The sequence below is a fragment of the Oncorhynchus keta genome, chromosome 2 (assembly GCF_023373465.1).
Source record: "Oncorhynchus keta strain PuntledgeMale-10-30-2019 chromosome 2, Oket_V2, whole genome shotgun sequence".
Lineage (NCBI taxonomy): Eukaryota > Metazoa > Chordata > Actinopteri > Salmoniformes > Salmonidae > Oncorhynchus > Oncorhynchus keta.
The window spans coordinates 41,357,438-41,371,863 of NC_068422.1; the positions used below are offsets into that span (position 1 = coordinate 41,357,438).

Here is a 14,426-nt window from a genome sequence, read left to right on the forward strand (position 1 = left end):
TTTAATTTCAAATGTCATATTAGTCTATATACAGTGTTGTAATGATGTGCAAATAGTTAAAGTAAAAAAGGGAAAATAAATCAACATAAATATAGGTTGTATTTACAATGTTGTGTGTTCTTCACTGGTTGCCCTTTTCTTGTGGCAACAGGTCATAAATATTTCTGCTGTGATGGCACACTGTGGTATTTCACCAAATAGATATGGGAGTTTATCAAAATTGTATTTGTTTTCGAATTCTTTGTGGGTCTGTGTAATGAGGGAAATATGTATCTCTATTATGGTTATACTTTTGGCAGGAGGTTAGGAAGTGCAGCTCAGTTTCAACATCATATTGTGGGCAGTGTACACAGTGTGCTCTCTCTCTCTTCCTTTCTCTCTATTAGGTCTCCTACTCAGCTGAAGGAGAGGGGACTACATGAGTGAGTCATACAGGACCAACATGATAGAACTCATACGTTAACACAGTGTTTCTCCCTCTGTTAGTGCTGGGCCGGAACAAAAGCATGCACACGCAGTAGCTATCCAGCACCAAGTCTTGTAAGTCTGCTAAAAATGACTTAAATGTAAATGTAAATGTTGTGTGTCTTTGTCCCCCCTATCCCCTATTTCATGTTGGTTCTCACTCAGCATTTTCACTTGTTCTACGGTACTCGTTCACACTCACTTTCTCTAGCTCTCTGCTCTCTCCTGTGTTCCTTCTCTCTCTCCTGTCCCTCCCGTTCTCTCCTTTTGTTCTGGCTCTCAGTGATAGACCTTCCATGCTAGTCTACCATGATCTTTTCAAGGCAACCAGCTTGTGTGTGTCCAGAGTGTGTGTGTGTTACAGGAATGTGTTTGTCAGACAGAGAGAAGGCGTGCGTGTGCACAGCATCCCCATTTGTAGAATAAAATACCTGGAGGTGTGTGTGTGTGTGTGTGTACGTGCATGCGTATGTTCTCGGCTGTGTAATGTACGTTTGTGTGGTTGTGTGTGATTTCCCAGAATGACAAGCCTTTCTGAGGCCAGGAGCTCAAGTTTTGAGAGCTGACTCCACTTCAATGACATTCTCTGAACAGGAAAGGTGTGTTTGCGTTCGTGAGCATGGGTGTGTGCGTGCCTGTGTGTATCGGTGTGAGGCATACATGCTCTCTGCTCTCCCCTACAGCCACTCCTGTATAAACCATTTGTTTCTACCTATCTAAAGGCTGTCACAGTCAACCATGCTCTGTGTATGTAGCCATGTCATATGCGACTGGGCTTCATATGGGACTGGGCTTCATATACATACATTTTTAGCTCTACATATATATATTATTGAAGACAATTGTTTCCCTATTTAAAAAGAAGATGGAGAACAAGTTATGAAGGAATATCCTGGCGTTTTGGTGCAGGTACAGCCAACTAGCACAAAAATAATATTGGTCAATTTATATTTGTCGATTTTTTTCCCACCCTATAACTACAACATTGTTATAATTTTTCAGCATGGCGCCGTTTGCATTCTGCACGTCGCAACGCAAGTGACAATGTAGAAGACACGTGTCTGTTATTTGGCATAACTGGTAGATTGCTTGCAACTCTTTTAAGGAGAAGTATACCTTTAATTCCATGCAGTTGTATTTTCATCAACATTTATGACGAGTATTTCTGTAAATTGACATGGCTCTCTGCACTTTCACCGGATGTTTTTGAGGCAAAACATAACAACGCGCCAATGTAAACAGAGATTTTTTAATAGGTTCCGGTACTCGTTTTGCTGGTACTGTTCATATTTAGGTGCAGACGCTCCAGACTTATGAGCTAATATTCTATAAGAGGAACAGGTAGTAGGCTCAAGCAGTAGAACATTTGAGGTGCTGGTACTCAGCTCTGGTGAGCTACTGCCCAAGTCAAGCACTGCTTCTTATCCCTTGCGCAAATAGCCTACAGCTGTGTCTGTTCCAAGTTCACTGTCCAGGGAAACTCTGAGGAACAAAGTATTTTATACAATGTTGCAAGTTTGTTGCAGACAGGCCATGTGTAGCCAATATGATTTATAGGATATTTATTCTTTTCAGAATATTTTCTACCTGCAGGCTGTAATGTTTGTGTTTGTTGGCTTTATGTAGGCTATTTTTACATAGTTGGCAATGGCAAAATAAGTTACTTTTTAGGTTTGTATCATTTTAATTTAGATTTGGATAGAGTTTTGATTAACTACATGACAATGATTTTGAGATATGAAGACGTTATTATAAATTAAATTAAAGGGTTCCACGAAAATGTGCATATGAAAAACATAACTGTCTTGCAGATCGGTAGATATGGTAAGATGAATTGGAATTACACATGAGAAAGGTTGACCGCCCCTTGTGTAGCCTATTACCGGCAACTTCAGGAGAGTAATGGCAGAATCTGTGAAAACCAGCAGGAGAGGGGAATGGTTCGGTCAGGTTGTTTTTTCTTCTTCTGGTAAAATAGATCTCTGGCTCCCTCTTGCGGCATGTGTGTCTCGTTTCATCAAACAGTAAGCTTAAAGCATCAGAGAAGCTCAATGCATATACTTGATTTAATTAAAACACATAGAGTGTGTCTACATATGGAAAATTACACATTAAAACATTTCGACCAATCGATTGGTTGAAAGAACAGACGACTTTCGGGCAACCAATACTTTTTTTAGTCGGGACATCACTACAGCAAATTATCTATAGGCTATGTTTCAACTTGTCAATTTCAAATGATTTCCAAACAAGTTTGATTTCATTTTTTTATTTTCAAATTGAGGTGTGTTCCGCCTCATCATTAATTCACGTAGAAGTAGCCCATTTCACTGTTGTGGACAATTTACATTTGAGGCATTACTGAGAAGGACAAACTTCACTCTTTGACAAGAGCTCAAGCACTTCCCTAGTGTTTACCCAGATCAAGTGCGCAGACATTTGTGCATCTCCAGTCAGAACAGAACATAAACCTTTCCCCCCTGGCACATTTTCAGGTTGGCGCCCGCATTGCCTTCCTTGTTGTTTTCCTTACTTATAATAACTTTGGACATGTGTGTGTTCCTATCAAAGTATGTGCCTTATTAGGTTATCATTATAGTTTCTGTATATCGTGTTATCATTTCTACACTCTTCAGAAACATATGCTATCTAGAACCTAAAATGGTTCTTTGGCTGTCCCCATAGCAGAACACTTTGAACAACCCTTTTTGGTTCCAGGTAAAAGGTTCCAGAGGGTTCTAAATGGAACCCCAAGGGGTTCTACATGGAACCAAAAAGGGTTCTCCGATGAGGACAGACTAAAAAACCTTTTATCGAAGAGTGTACTGTAACACACCGAATGTATGTAAGAAGTATAATGTATTTACTGTTTTATTCACGTTTTCAAGTACTGATGACAAATAATGCATTCTGATTCTTGAAGCATAGATTGTACTGGACACATGATATTTGTAAAATACTTATTTGAAGGTTGTACTGATTATGATGAGCTAATGCTAAGCTACTTGCCAGCTATGTGTGGCGCCTTGTTTGTTGACAACATACAATGCATTCTGGTTGTCACATAAATGTCTGTCCGACCAAAGATGTTATAACAAAACGAGTTGAAAGGAACGGTTCAACTCGTCTTTCAAGTAAACTTGCGGAAGTGAATGATGGAAGTGAAGGATGGTAGACGACACACCCCCTTTAACATGCAAAAAGCAAACAGACCCAACACATCTTGTAACATCTTGTAATCTTTGGTTGATGCGAAAAAACAAACATGACGGCGTGCACAAAATACCCATTATCGGATTACTTTATTTGTATTTTTAAGTGTTTTACTTAATTATTTATATCACTGGTGAGCTTACCCATGATGTGATGAATTGTAAATAGCCATTGCTATTAGCTAACTCAAATGATGGTTTCTGTCACCCGAGAGTTAGATAAATATGAACGCTTGTGTTAGGTCACTCTTTTCTCAGTTAGCGTTATGACTAATGTAGCCTACATTTTTCTGGTTTGGATGAGAATTGTGTTATGCTATCACTACTTCTGTGAATGTCTGAACATTGCATCCAAAAATAACATTGAGGACATAACATTGTAAAGACAGTGTTTGTGCAAACACTGACTGTGTCGTCAATCATAACTGGATGTTCTAAATAAGTGTTCTAATCAAACCGGTTTGCGCGTACGTTGCAGGGACCACTGCAGAATGATCACACCCGTGTGTTTGCACATGTCAAAGGGTTAATTAACCAGCTAGCTAGCACATTGTCTTGTCAAACTGTTTAACCTCTAGCGACGAGCAATCCCGTATCCAGGAGGGTAATCATAGCCTCAAGCGCTACCATAACGCAACGTTTCCTATTCATGAAAATTGCAAATGAAATTAAATAAATATATTCAAACACAAGCGTAGCCTTTTGTTAACAACACTGTCATCTCAGATTTTCAAAATATGCGTTACAGCCAACGCTAGACAAGCATTTGTGTAAGCTTAGCATGGCATAATGCTATGCTAGGCTGTGCTGGCAGCAGGCAACATTTTCACAAAAATAAGAAAAGCAACCAAATTAAATCATTTACCTTTGAAGAACTTCAGATGCTTTCACTCAGGAGACCCCCAGTTAGATACCAAGTGTTCCTTTTTTCCAAAAATAATATTTTTGTAGGCGAAAAACGTCACGCATCTTTTTGTGACAAAATATCTTGTTTAAAACGGGAACGCTTTTCATCCAAAAAATAAAAATGGCACCCCCCATATCCAAGAAGTTAAGAAGTTAATTATTTGTAACAAATAACGCGTTCTGTCTCCTTAGTTTTAGAGATGTTCAGGACCAGTTTATTACTGGCCACCCATTCCAAAACAGACTGCAACTCTTTGTTAAGGGTTTCAGTGACTTCATTAGCTGTGGTTGCTGTTGCATATATGGTTGAATCATCATGATTCATGGACACACATGGTTTGTTTAATGCCAGTGGCAGGTCATTGGTAAAAAAAGAAAAGAGTAGAGGGTCTTCGTGAGCTGCCCTGCGGTACACCACACTTTACATGTTTGACATTAGAGAAGCTACCATTCAAGAAAACCCTTTGAGTTATATTAGATAGATAGCTCTGAATCCACAATATGGCATAAGTTGAAAAGCACATACTTTTTTTCAACAACATGGTCAATAATAGAATAACAGTACAGCTCCCACAATCTTCTTATTATCAATTTCTTTCAACCAATCATCAGTAATTTGTGTCAGTGCAGTACATGTTGAGTGCCCTTTTCTATAAGCATGCTGAAAGTCTGTTGTTATTTTGTTTTACAGAGAAATAGCAATGTATTTGGTCAAACATAATTTATTCCAACAGTTTGCTAAGAGCTGGCAGCAAGCTGATAGGTCTGCTGTTAGAACCAGTAAAGGCCACTTTACCACTCATTGGTAGCGGAATTACTTTGGCTTTCCTCCAGGCCTGAGGACAAAGACTTTCCTCTAAACTCAGATTAAAGATATGACAGATAGGAGCGGCAATATAATGTTCAGCTAACATCCTTAGTTGCTTTCCATCTAAGTTGTCAATGCCTGGAGCTTTGTCACCATTGATCAATATCAACATTGTTTCCACCTCTCCCATACTAACTAACTTGCAATGCTTTTCTTTCATAATTTGTTATTTTATACATGAATACGATGGCTCACTGTTTGTTGTTGACATTTCCTGCCTAAATTTGCCCACATTTCCAATGAAGTAATCATTAAAATAATTGGCAACATCAAATGGTTTTGTGAAACATCTGATTTGATGAAAGATGGAGTTGTATTTGTCTTTCTGCCCATCATTTCATTTAAAGTACTCCAAAGTTTTTTAAAAATACATTTTTAAATGATTGATCTTGGCTTCATAATACAGTTTCTTATTAGTTTTGTTGAGTTTAGTCACATCATTTCTAAATGTTCTGTAAGTCAGCCAGTCAGATGTGCAGCCAGATTTATTTGCCTCTCCTTTTGACCATACAGTTTTTCAATTCCTCATCAATCCACGGAGCCTCAACAGTTCTAAAAGTCAGTTTCTTAACAGGTGCATGTTTATCAATAATTGGATGAAGTGATTTCATAAATTCATCAAGTATAGTGTCTTTAGGCTTCTTATTAATCACATCAGACCAACAAATATTTTTAACATCATCCACATAAGAGTCACAGCAAAATATCCTATCCGCCTGGGCCTGTTACCTGGGCCGGTTGTGGGTTTTCCATTCCTGTGGGTGCGCTCCACCTCAATCTTTCTGTGGTCCATCTTCAATTTCTCAGAGATCTTTTCCCTCACTTTGTCCTCAGACTCCGTCCAGGTCTCATGTGGAGATTCTGTAATTCTGTCCACAACCATATTGTTCCGCCTTAATTACGCTTTGCAAGCAATGTGTCCACTCTGATAATGAGAATGGCAAGACTGGAATAATAATATTGAATGCATTAACATAAATGACCGTAACCAAAGTAACAAACATTGTAGATTAGAAATTATAGGAATTAACGGTAAATATACTACTGGTGATATATGTAATGGGGAATTTGTATACGCTAACAATCAAATGCAAACAATTCACACAATGAAGTTAAGAAAAAATTAATGTGCACAAATTGGCAGGAGAGAGCGCATTCTGGAGAGAGAAGTGCATTGTGCATCTGGGCACATGGTAAATCCGTCACCTGCATTGGCCATGCAGCATTATGGTGATACGGCCTAGGCAGAAATAAGGCCATTCGTGCTGAGCAGTGCAGAGCTGTTTTGAAGGAAGTTGTCAAGGAAGTGAGTTTATGTGTATACAGGATGAACCGCCCCCACCTACCATGAACCAATCATTTCAATGGGAGGCTCATGGCGATGCGGTATGGAGCTCGAATTGGCCTCTGCATGTCTCTGGAGGCTGCGCAATTGCGTCTCCGACCACATTTTTGGATCAAGCATAAATTGTCTTTTAGTCTAGGCCTCTGCAATGGATTACTTCACTGAGATGGGTACACATATATATATTTGTTACTGCTCGACTAAGAAAATCTCAGTCGACCACCAGCCTATCGACCAACAATCGACCAGCCAACTAATTGGGTGTCACGTCCTGACCATAGAGTCCTTATTTTCTATGGTGGAGTAGCTCAGGGCGTGACTGAGGGGTTAGTCCAGTTTATATTTTCTATGTGGGGTTCTAGTTTTCTTTTCTATGTTGGTGTTTGGTATGATTCCCAATTAGAGGCAGCTGGCTATCGTTGTCTCTAATTGGGGATCATATTTAAGTAGCATTTTTCCACCTGTGTTTTGTGGGATATTGTTTGTGTAGTTAGTTGCATGTTAGCACGCCATTGTCGTCACGTTTCGTTCTTGCCTTATTTTTTTGTGTGTTTCACTAAATAAAGATGTGGAACCCAGATCACGCTGCACGTTGGTCCGAGTATGCTTCAAACGATCGTGACATTGGGGTCAGCCCTATTTAGCAGGCAGCTTGCCTTGGTATGAGGGCAGCGTTGGTTAACTGTCCTGTTGCGTAACAATCACATTTTGGAACAGCGAGTGCATTCTGACATCACAAAACATAAACATATAAACATCATAAACAAAACGAGCTGTAAAAATATTTGGAAATCACGCTTGAAAAGGTTAATATGTTTTAAAATTAATGTGGGTGTGCTTGCAAGCTAAACGTATAGTTAGCTAGCTTGTCTGTTGACTGTTAGCCAGCAAATGACTCGTTTTGAGGCTTTAAATCTGAGGCTTTAAAAGTGTACTTACACCAAGATTTCAACATTCAAATTAATTGGGTTGCATAGAAAACATGTTGTTATAGTGAATTCTGTTTTAATCCAAAAACAGACCATGTCAATATTTTTGACGACATTACATTTTTATACTAAAGAGCTATTGAGAGAAGCGACTGAAAATTATATGTCACGTATTCTATTGATGAGGTCACATTCTTTCTGTGGGCCAGCCATGTAACAAGTCAGACAGGTGATTCCAGCACCTTGCAGCCTGTTGGGATGACTGGGAGGCTCCGCTTCCCAAATCCCAAATCCTGGACGGGGACAGGAGCGTGAGAGGGGGATTAGGGAGGCTAGAAGCCTACTTCGTTCTGCCCCGGCGTAGTAACACACACATAACACACACATCTGTCCCCGGGAGCCTAACAGCTGGTGCCAAGGTCTGGCTGAACTTGGCCCACAATCTCTCTCCTCATCCCACTGTACCATCTCTTTATCTGACATTCTATCCATCTATCTGTCTATCCAATCTGTCCATGTAGGGCTACAATTGAGCAGTAGATTTAAGTACTGCCCACCCACGTACGTTTGGATATGAACACACACACACACGAGCATTTGCATGAGACGCACACACAGACACACACACACAGTGCCGCCCCTTACTATTAGAGTCATTAACCGGACATTGATTGTATTAGAGTCTGAGCCCAGGAGACTAATTTAACTAAGTGCAATAGGCTTGTGTTGCTGTGTGCTTCTACATCTGCATTGCTTGCTCTTTGGGGTTTTAGGCTGGGTTTCTGTATAAGCACTTTGTGACATCTGCTGATGTAAAAGGGGTTTTATAACTAAAGAAATACATTTAATTGATTGATTGTGCATTGTTATGTGTTCTAGTAGACAGATGGCATAGAGCAGGGAGGTGTGCCCCTTTCTGTTCAATTAGGTAATTTCAGGAAACATTTTCAGCAAGGAAAAAACATGGTCACACTTTAGAATAGGGAACACATGTTGATATTGACAGATGAGGCTGCACTGCCTGAATGATTGTATATTTATGTATATGTATCTTATGCATGTATGCATGTATATACACTATATATACAAAGTATGTGAACACCCCTTAAAATTTGTGGATTCAGCGATGTTAGCCACACACGTTAATGATCGGTATATAACATCGAGCACACAGCCATGCAATCTCCATAGCTTGGCAGTAGAATGGCCTTACTGAAGCGCTCAGTGACTTTCAACGTGGCACCGTCATAGGATGCCACCTTTCCAACAAGTCAGTTCATCAAATTTCTGCTCTGCTAGAGCTGCCCCGGGTCAACTCCAAGTGCTGTTATTGTGAAGTGGAAACGTCTAGGAGCAACAACGGCTCAGCCACTAAGTGGAAGGCCACACAAGCTCACAGAACGGGACCAGCGATTGCTGAACCGTGTAAAAATCGTCTGTCCTCGGTTGCAACACTCACTACTGAGTTTCAAACTGCCTCTGGATGCAACGTTAGCACAATAACTGTTAGTCGGGGGCGGCATGAAATGGGTTTCAATGGTCGAGCATCCGCACACAAGCCTAAGATGACCATGCACAATGCCAAGCGTCGGCTGGACTGGTGTACAGCTTCCCACATTGGGACTCTGGAGTAGTGTAAACTCGTTCTCTAGAGTGAATAATCACGCTTCACCATCTGGCCGTCTGACACAAAAATCGTTGTTTAGAGGATGCCAGGAGAACACTACCTGCCCCAATGCATAGTGCCAACTGTAAAGTTTGGTGGAGGAGGAATAATGATCTGGGGTGGTTTTTCATGGTTCGGGCAAGGCCCCTTAGGTCAAGTGAAGGAAAATCTTGCACAAAGTGCATGAAGCGAAGTCCATACAGAGATGGTTTGTCGAGATCAGTGTGGAAGAACTTGACTGGCCTGCACCGAGCCCTGACCTCAACCTCATCAAACACCTTTGGGATGAATTTGAACGCTGACTGCGAGCCAGGCTTGATCGCCCAACATCAGTGCCCGACCTCACTAATGCTGTTGTGGCTGGCTGGATGCAAGTCCCAGCAGCAATGTTCCAACATCTAGTGCAAAGCCTTCCCAGAAGAGTGGAGGCCGTTATATCAGAAAAGAGGGGACCAACTCCATTTTGGAATGAGATTTTGGAATGAGATGTTGGACGAGAAGGTGTCCACATACTTTTGGTGATGTAATGTGTCTACCCCCAAGTCATAAGACTGCTAAATAGTTAACCAAACAGCTACCCATACTATCTGTATTGACTCTTTTTGCACTAACTCTTTTTCCCACTATGAACACACACTGGACCCACACATTCACACTGACACTCCAACACATACACACACTCTCACACTCACTCACACATAACACGTCCACACCGGCACACACGCACCACATACACACACACGTCCACACTTCCACACTCATCACATACGCTGCTGCTACTGTCTATTATCGACCTGTTGCCTAGTTACTTTTACCTTACCTACATGTAAATACAGTATCTACCTCAATGACCTCGTACCCCTGCACATCGACTCGGTACTGGTACCCCATGTATACAGCCAAGTTATCATTGCGTATTTATTCCTTGTGTTACTATTGTTTTCTTCTATTATTATTAGTAGTAGTATTTTGTCATGTTTATTCTGTTCTGCATTGTTGGGAAGGGCACATAAGTAAGCATTTCGCTGTTAGTCCACACCTGTTGTTTATGAACGTTTGACAAATAAAATGCGATTGATTTGATGTTAGTGTTGTCATGATACCAGAATTTTGACTTCGATACCCACGATACTCGATACCGAAACCATACTCGATACTAAAACAACACTCGATACTGAAACGATACCACAGCAAAAAAAGAATGCGTATTAGCTAATGTTACAGAATAACTACTGTGCTTTATTTTTTTAAACATTGAACAATATGCTGATAGCTGGTAGAACAACTAAAATAACAACAAGATCCTCTATTCGATATTCCATTTCTTTAAAAAATAAAACAGAATATTAAGTAACAAAAGAATATCTAACATTCTCCTTATGCATAACCATATCTGAGACTCAGAGAATACAAAATAATTGTACAATTACATCTAAACCGTTTTACATATCAGGGTTAATTTGCTCATCCATGGCCAAAATATTGGGTCAGATTACATTCATTAGACCTATGATTCATTACAGCTTAAACATGCTGTGTATTAAATGACTAGTTTAGTTCCAAAACGACATAAAAAACACTTTGAAACTCATTTCCGAAGCTTCTATATTGCATTAGTCTACACCCGCATATGATTGATTTTACACCGCATACTACATTTCCCAGAGTGCATTTCAACTCCTAGGGTGCAACACTCAACCCAGGGCTGCTGGCTGGCTAGTGGCTACTGCAACACAAAGTAGTCTAAATATATTGGTGTCGTAGCTAAGTTATGAGTGTATTTCACATTAATCATATTATAATGTAAAAAAACAAAATTATGCTGAATATATGTTCATTGCCACTCAAAAACAATTTGAATTTAGTTGCTGGTAGAATAACTTTACAATACAAATGTCATGTGTAAAATCGTTGTTAATGTTATTTTGTAACTAAACCTCCCTTACCGTGCTTTGTAACACCTTTTGCATAGTTGTGTCGATGGGTTGGCCCTCATCATCTGCTCTGTAAGCAAAGTATTCTGGAGCCTGTTTTGTCAGCGAGCTGTGGGCGTGGAGGAATGATGTTTTCGTTATAAGAAGCCATGCTGTCTGCATTTTCTCTCTCCTCTCACTTGCTTCTAAAAAGTGGCTCCCGCTATGTCAGTTGCATGCTCAAGCACAAGTAGCCACTAGCCTGGCTAGCTTACTACTGCCCCTTGAGAAGATTCAGATAAATGACAAGACAGACTCGATCCTCACGATCCGTATATGACGCGAGAGACATTTGACAGAAGTACAGAAAGTAACAAACATTGTATGACCAAACCGTTTTTCATGTTCTAGTATCGTAAAAGTACAAAAGTTTCGGTATACCGTGCAACACGTATGCATGTATATAACATACATGATGTATAGGGATGTGCCTCCCAGTCCCATTGCCCAATGGTGGTTTGTGATTTTTTTGTATTTAATTTCTCCCCAATTTTGTGATATCCTATTATGATCTTGTCTCATCGCTGCAACGCCGCAACGGGCTCAGGAGAGGCAAAGGTCGAGTCATGCGTCCTCCGAAACATGACCCACTAAGCCACGCTTCTTAACACCCGCTCGCTTAACGCAGCAACCAGCTGCACCAATGTGTCGGAGGAAACATCGTTCAACTGATGACTGAAGTCAGCCTGCAGGCGCCCGGCCCGCCACAAGGATTCGCTAGAGTGCGCCACAAGGAATCGCTAAAGCCCCCCTGGCACAAACCCTCCCCTAACCCAGAAGACACTGGGGCAATTGTGCACTGCCCTATGGGAAACCCGGGGGGTTGTGACACAGCCTGGGATCAAACCCGGGTCTGTAGTGAAGCCTCAATCACTGCGATGCAGTGCCTTAGACCGCTGCGCCACTCGGGAGGCCACCTTGATTACTTTTATTTAAGACCAATCCTGCAGAATATCGACTTAACAACAGAAAGGTGTGTGATTGTGTTTATGTTCTGACACGTTTCTCTTTCCTCTCCCCCTCAGATCATCAAAAACTGGAACGAGAGGCCCGCATCTGTCGCCTGCTCAAACACCCCAACATAGGTGAGTGGCTCCTACTTACTATAGTAGGCTAAATAAAAGTGTGTCTGTATGGTAACCTACATGACAGGACGAAACCGAGGCGACATCGTTTTGTCTAGTTGGTGAGCTGGCTAACATGATAGCGGTTATTCATGCTCGGCCGGTTGCCTAGCAACAGGTGAAGTCTCTTTGCTGCACATTTGACCGCTGACAAAATCTCGTTGGCTGTCCAGAGGAAGAAAATTGATTTGAGTGGTTCAATTCTGCCCAAAATTTCAGCCACGTTGTTTTGAAGAGCATTGAGGGTGTCTCCAGTGTCAGTGTGTTACATGGTGTCACAGAAGCACTTCATGGAAGAGAGTTAGGGTGTAGGCAAATGGAGCCAGCCAGTTAACTGATGCCCACTGGTGTGGGCCATTTGCATGGTGCGACTGGTGATGAGGAGCGAAACCCATCACTGCATGCAAACTCAGGGAAATGACACAGTCTTCACCTTGCCTCACACTGCAAGCCAGCCTCTCCCTCCACTACAAGTGAATGTGCGATATGCATGCAGGTGTGCGTTTGTGAGATAGGTGTGCAGGAATGTGTGTGTAGTGCGATGTGAGATAGGTATGACAGGAATGTATATTAGTGAGATTGGTGTTAGTGGCGAGCTGTGTGGCTGAGTATGGGGGCAGTGTGTGTGTGTGTGTGTGTGTGTGTGTGTGTGTGTGTGTGTGTGTGTGTGTGTGTGTGTGTGTGTGTGTAATATAATATATATATATATATATAATAATGTGTATTATATTTGTATAATATAATTATCCATTTGTTACAGTCATGTGTGCATACATTCTGTGGGTGGTCCCGGGATCGAACCCACTACCCTGGCGTTACAAGCACCATGCTCTACGAACTGAGCTACAGAAGGACCACAATTGTGTGTGTGTGTGTGTGAGCAGCAGCAAGCAGGCCAGGGAGCTGCATGTAATTACACTTTCAAAGCCACAGAGAGAAAGGGGTGGGTAGAGAGGGAGGGGGGAGAGAAAGAGAGAAGACTACATAGCACCGCATGAATGCATCTTCTCGTACTGCCATCGATGCTCATCACCCAGTCACATCTTCAAACGAAACACATGCAGAGCACCTACTTCCCCTTTCTCTTTTCCTTTCCTCTGCATTTCCGCCTTACTTTTGCTTTCACTTGCTTCTTGTTTCTATCTTCTGCATCCACTTCTCCTCGCAATTGCTTTTCCCTTCTCTCATCCTCCTCTTACTGCTCTCCCTCTCTCTGCTTCTCTCTCCCTCTCTCTGCTTCTCTCTGTTCTCCAGCGGCATCTCATTCTGGTCCACCTGCCTTCTCCATCTGTCTCTCACCTCTCCCCTTATCTCTCTCCCTCTCTCTCTCCCTGTCCCAGATTGTTCTCTGTCCCATAAGGCACACTCCTTCTCTCTCTTCCTCACCTCACCTCACCTCTCTGTCAAAGGTACAGTCAAAGGGTCATATTGTCATGTTTCCTGCTTGGACTGCAGATAAACTCCTAACAAAGGGAGTAATTGAGAGTGAAAGGAGAGAGAGGGAGAAGGAGGGAGGAATGGAGTGCTCAAGGAGTGCTCTGCCGCTGGGCAGGCTAGTTCATTCCATTCCATTCCATTCCATCACACACACACACACACACACACACACACACACACACACACACACACACACACACACACACACACACACACACACACACACACACACACAGACTCTCTTCCCCTCACTGTAGCTCTCTTTCTGCACTCATAAACACACAAGTGACAGACAGTGCAGGCAGTATACACACATGATTCACCTACCCTTGGCATGTACTGTTGGCCATCTTGTCACACCTCACTATACACACTCTCTCACACACTCACACACATATACAGTACATACACACAACAAATATTAATTAAAGTGCCTGAGCATTGGAGAAAATGGAGCAGCTGCATCCCCACTTTGAAAATAGGGGTGCAAATATATGTTTT

At 41.6% G+C, this 14,426-nt stretch overlaps 1 protein-coding gene across 17 annotated transcripts in view; it reads left to right on the plus strand.

Annotated features, from left to right (window-relative positions):
• Positions 1-14,426, plus strand: part of LOC118400351 (calcium/calmodulin-dependent protein kinase type II subunit gamma) — a 140,965-nt gene that overhangs the window by 54,529 nt on the left and 72,010 nt on the right. For all 17 annotated transcript variants that reach the window (XM_035797102.2, XM_035797198.2, XM_035797147.2 and 14 more), the window contains exon 3: positions 12,390-12,449. In XM_035797102.2, coding sequence (XP_035652995.1) covers positions 12,390-12,449 — 60 coding nt within the window. The remainder of the gene's footprint in view (positions 1-12,389; positions 12,450-14,426) is intronic.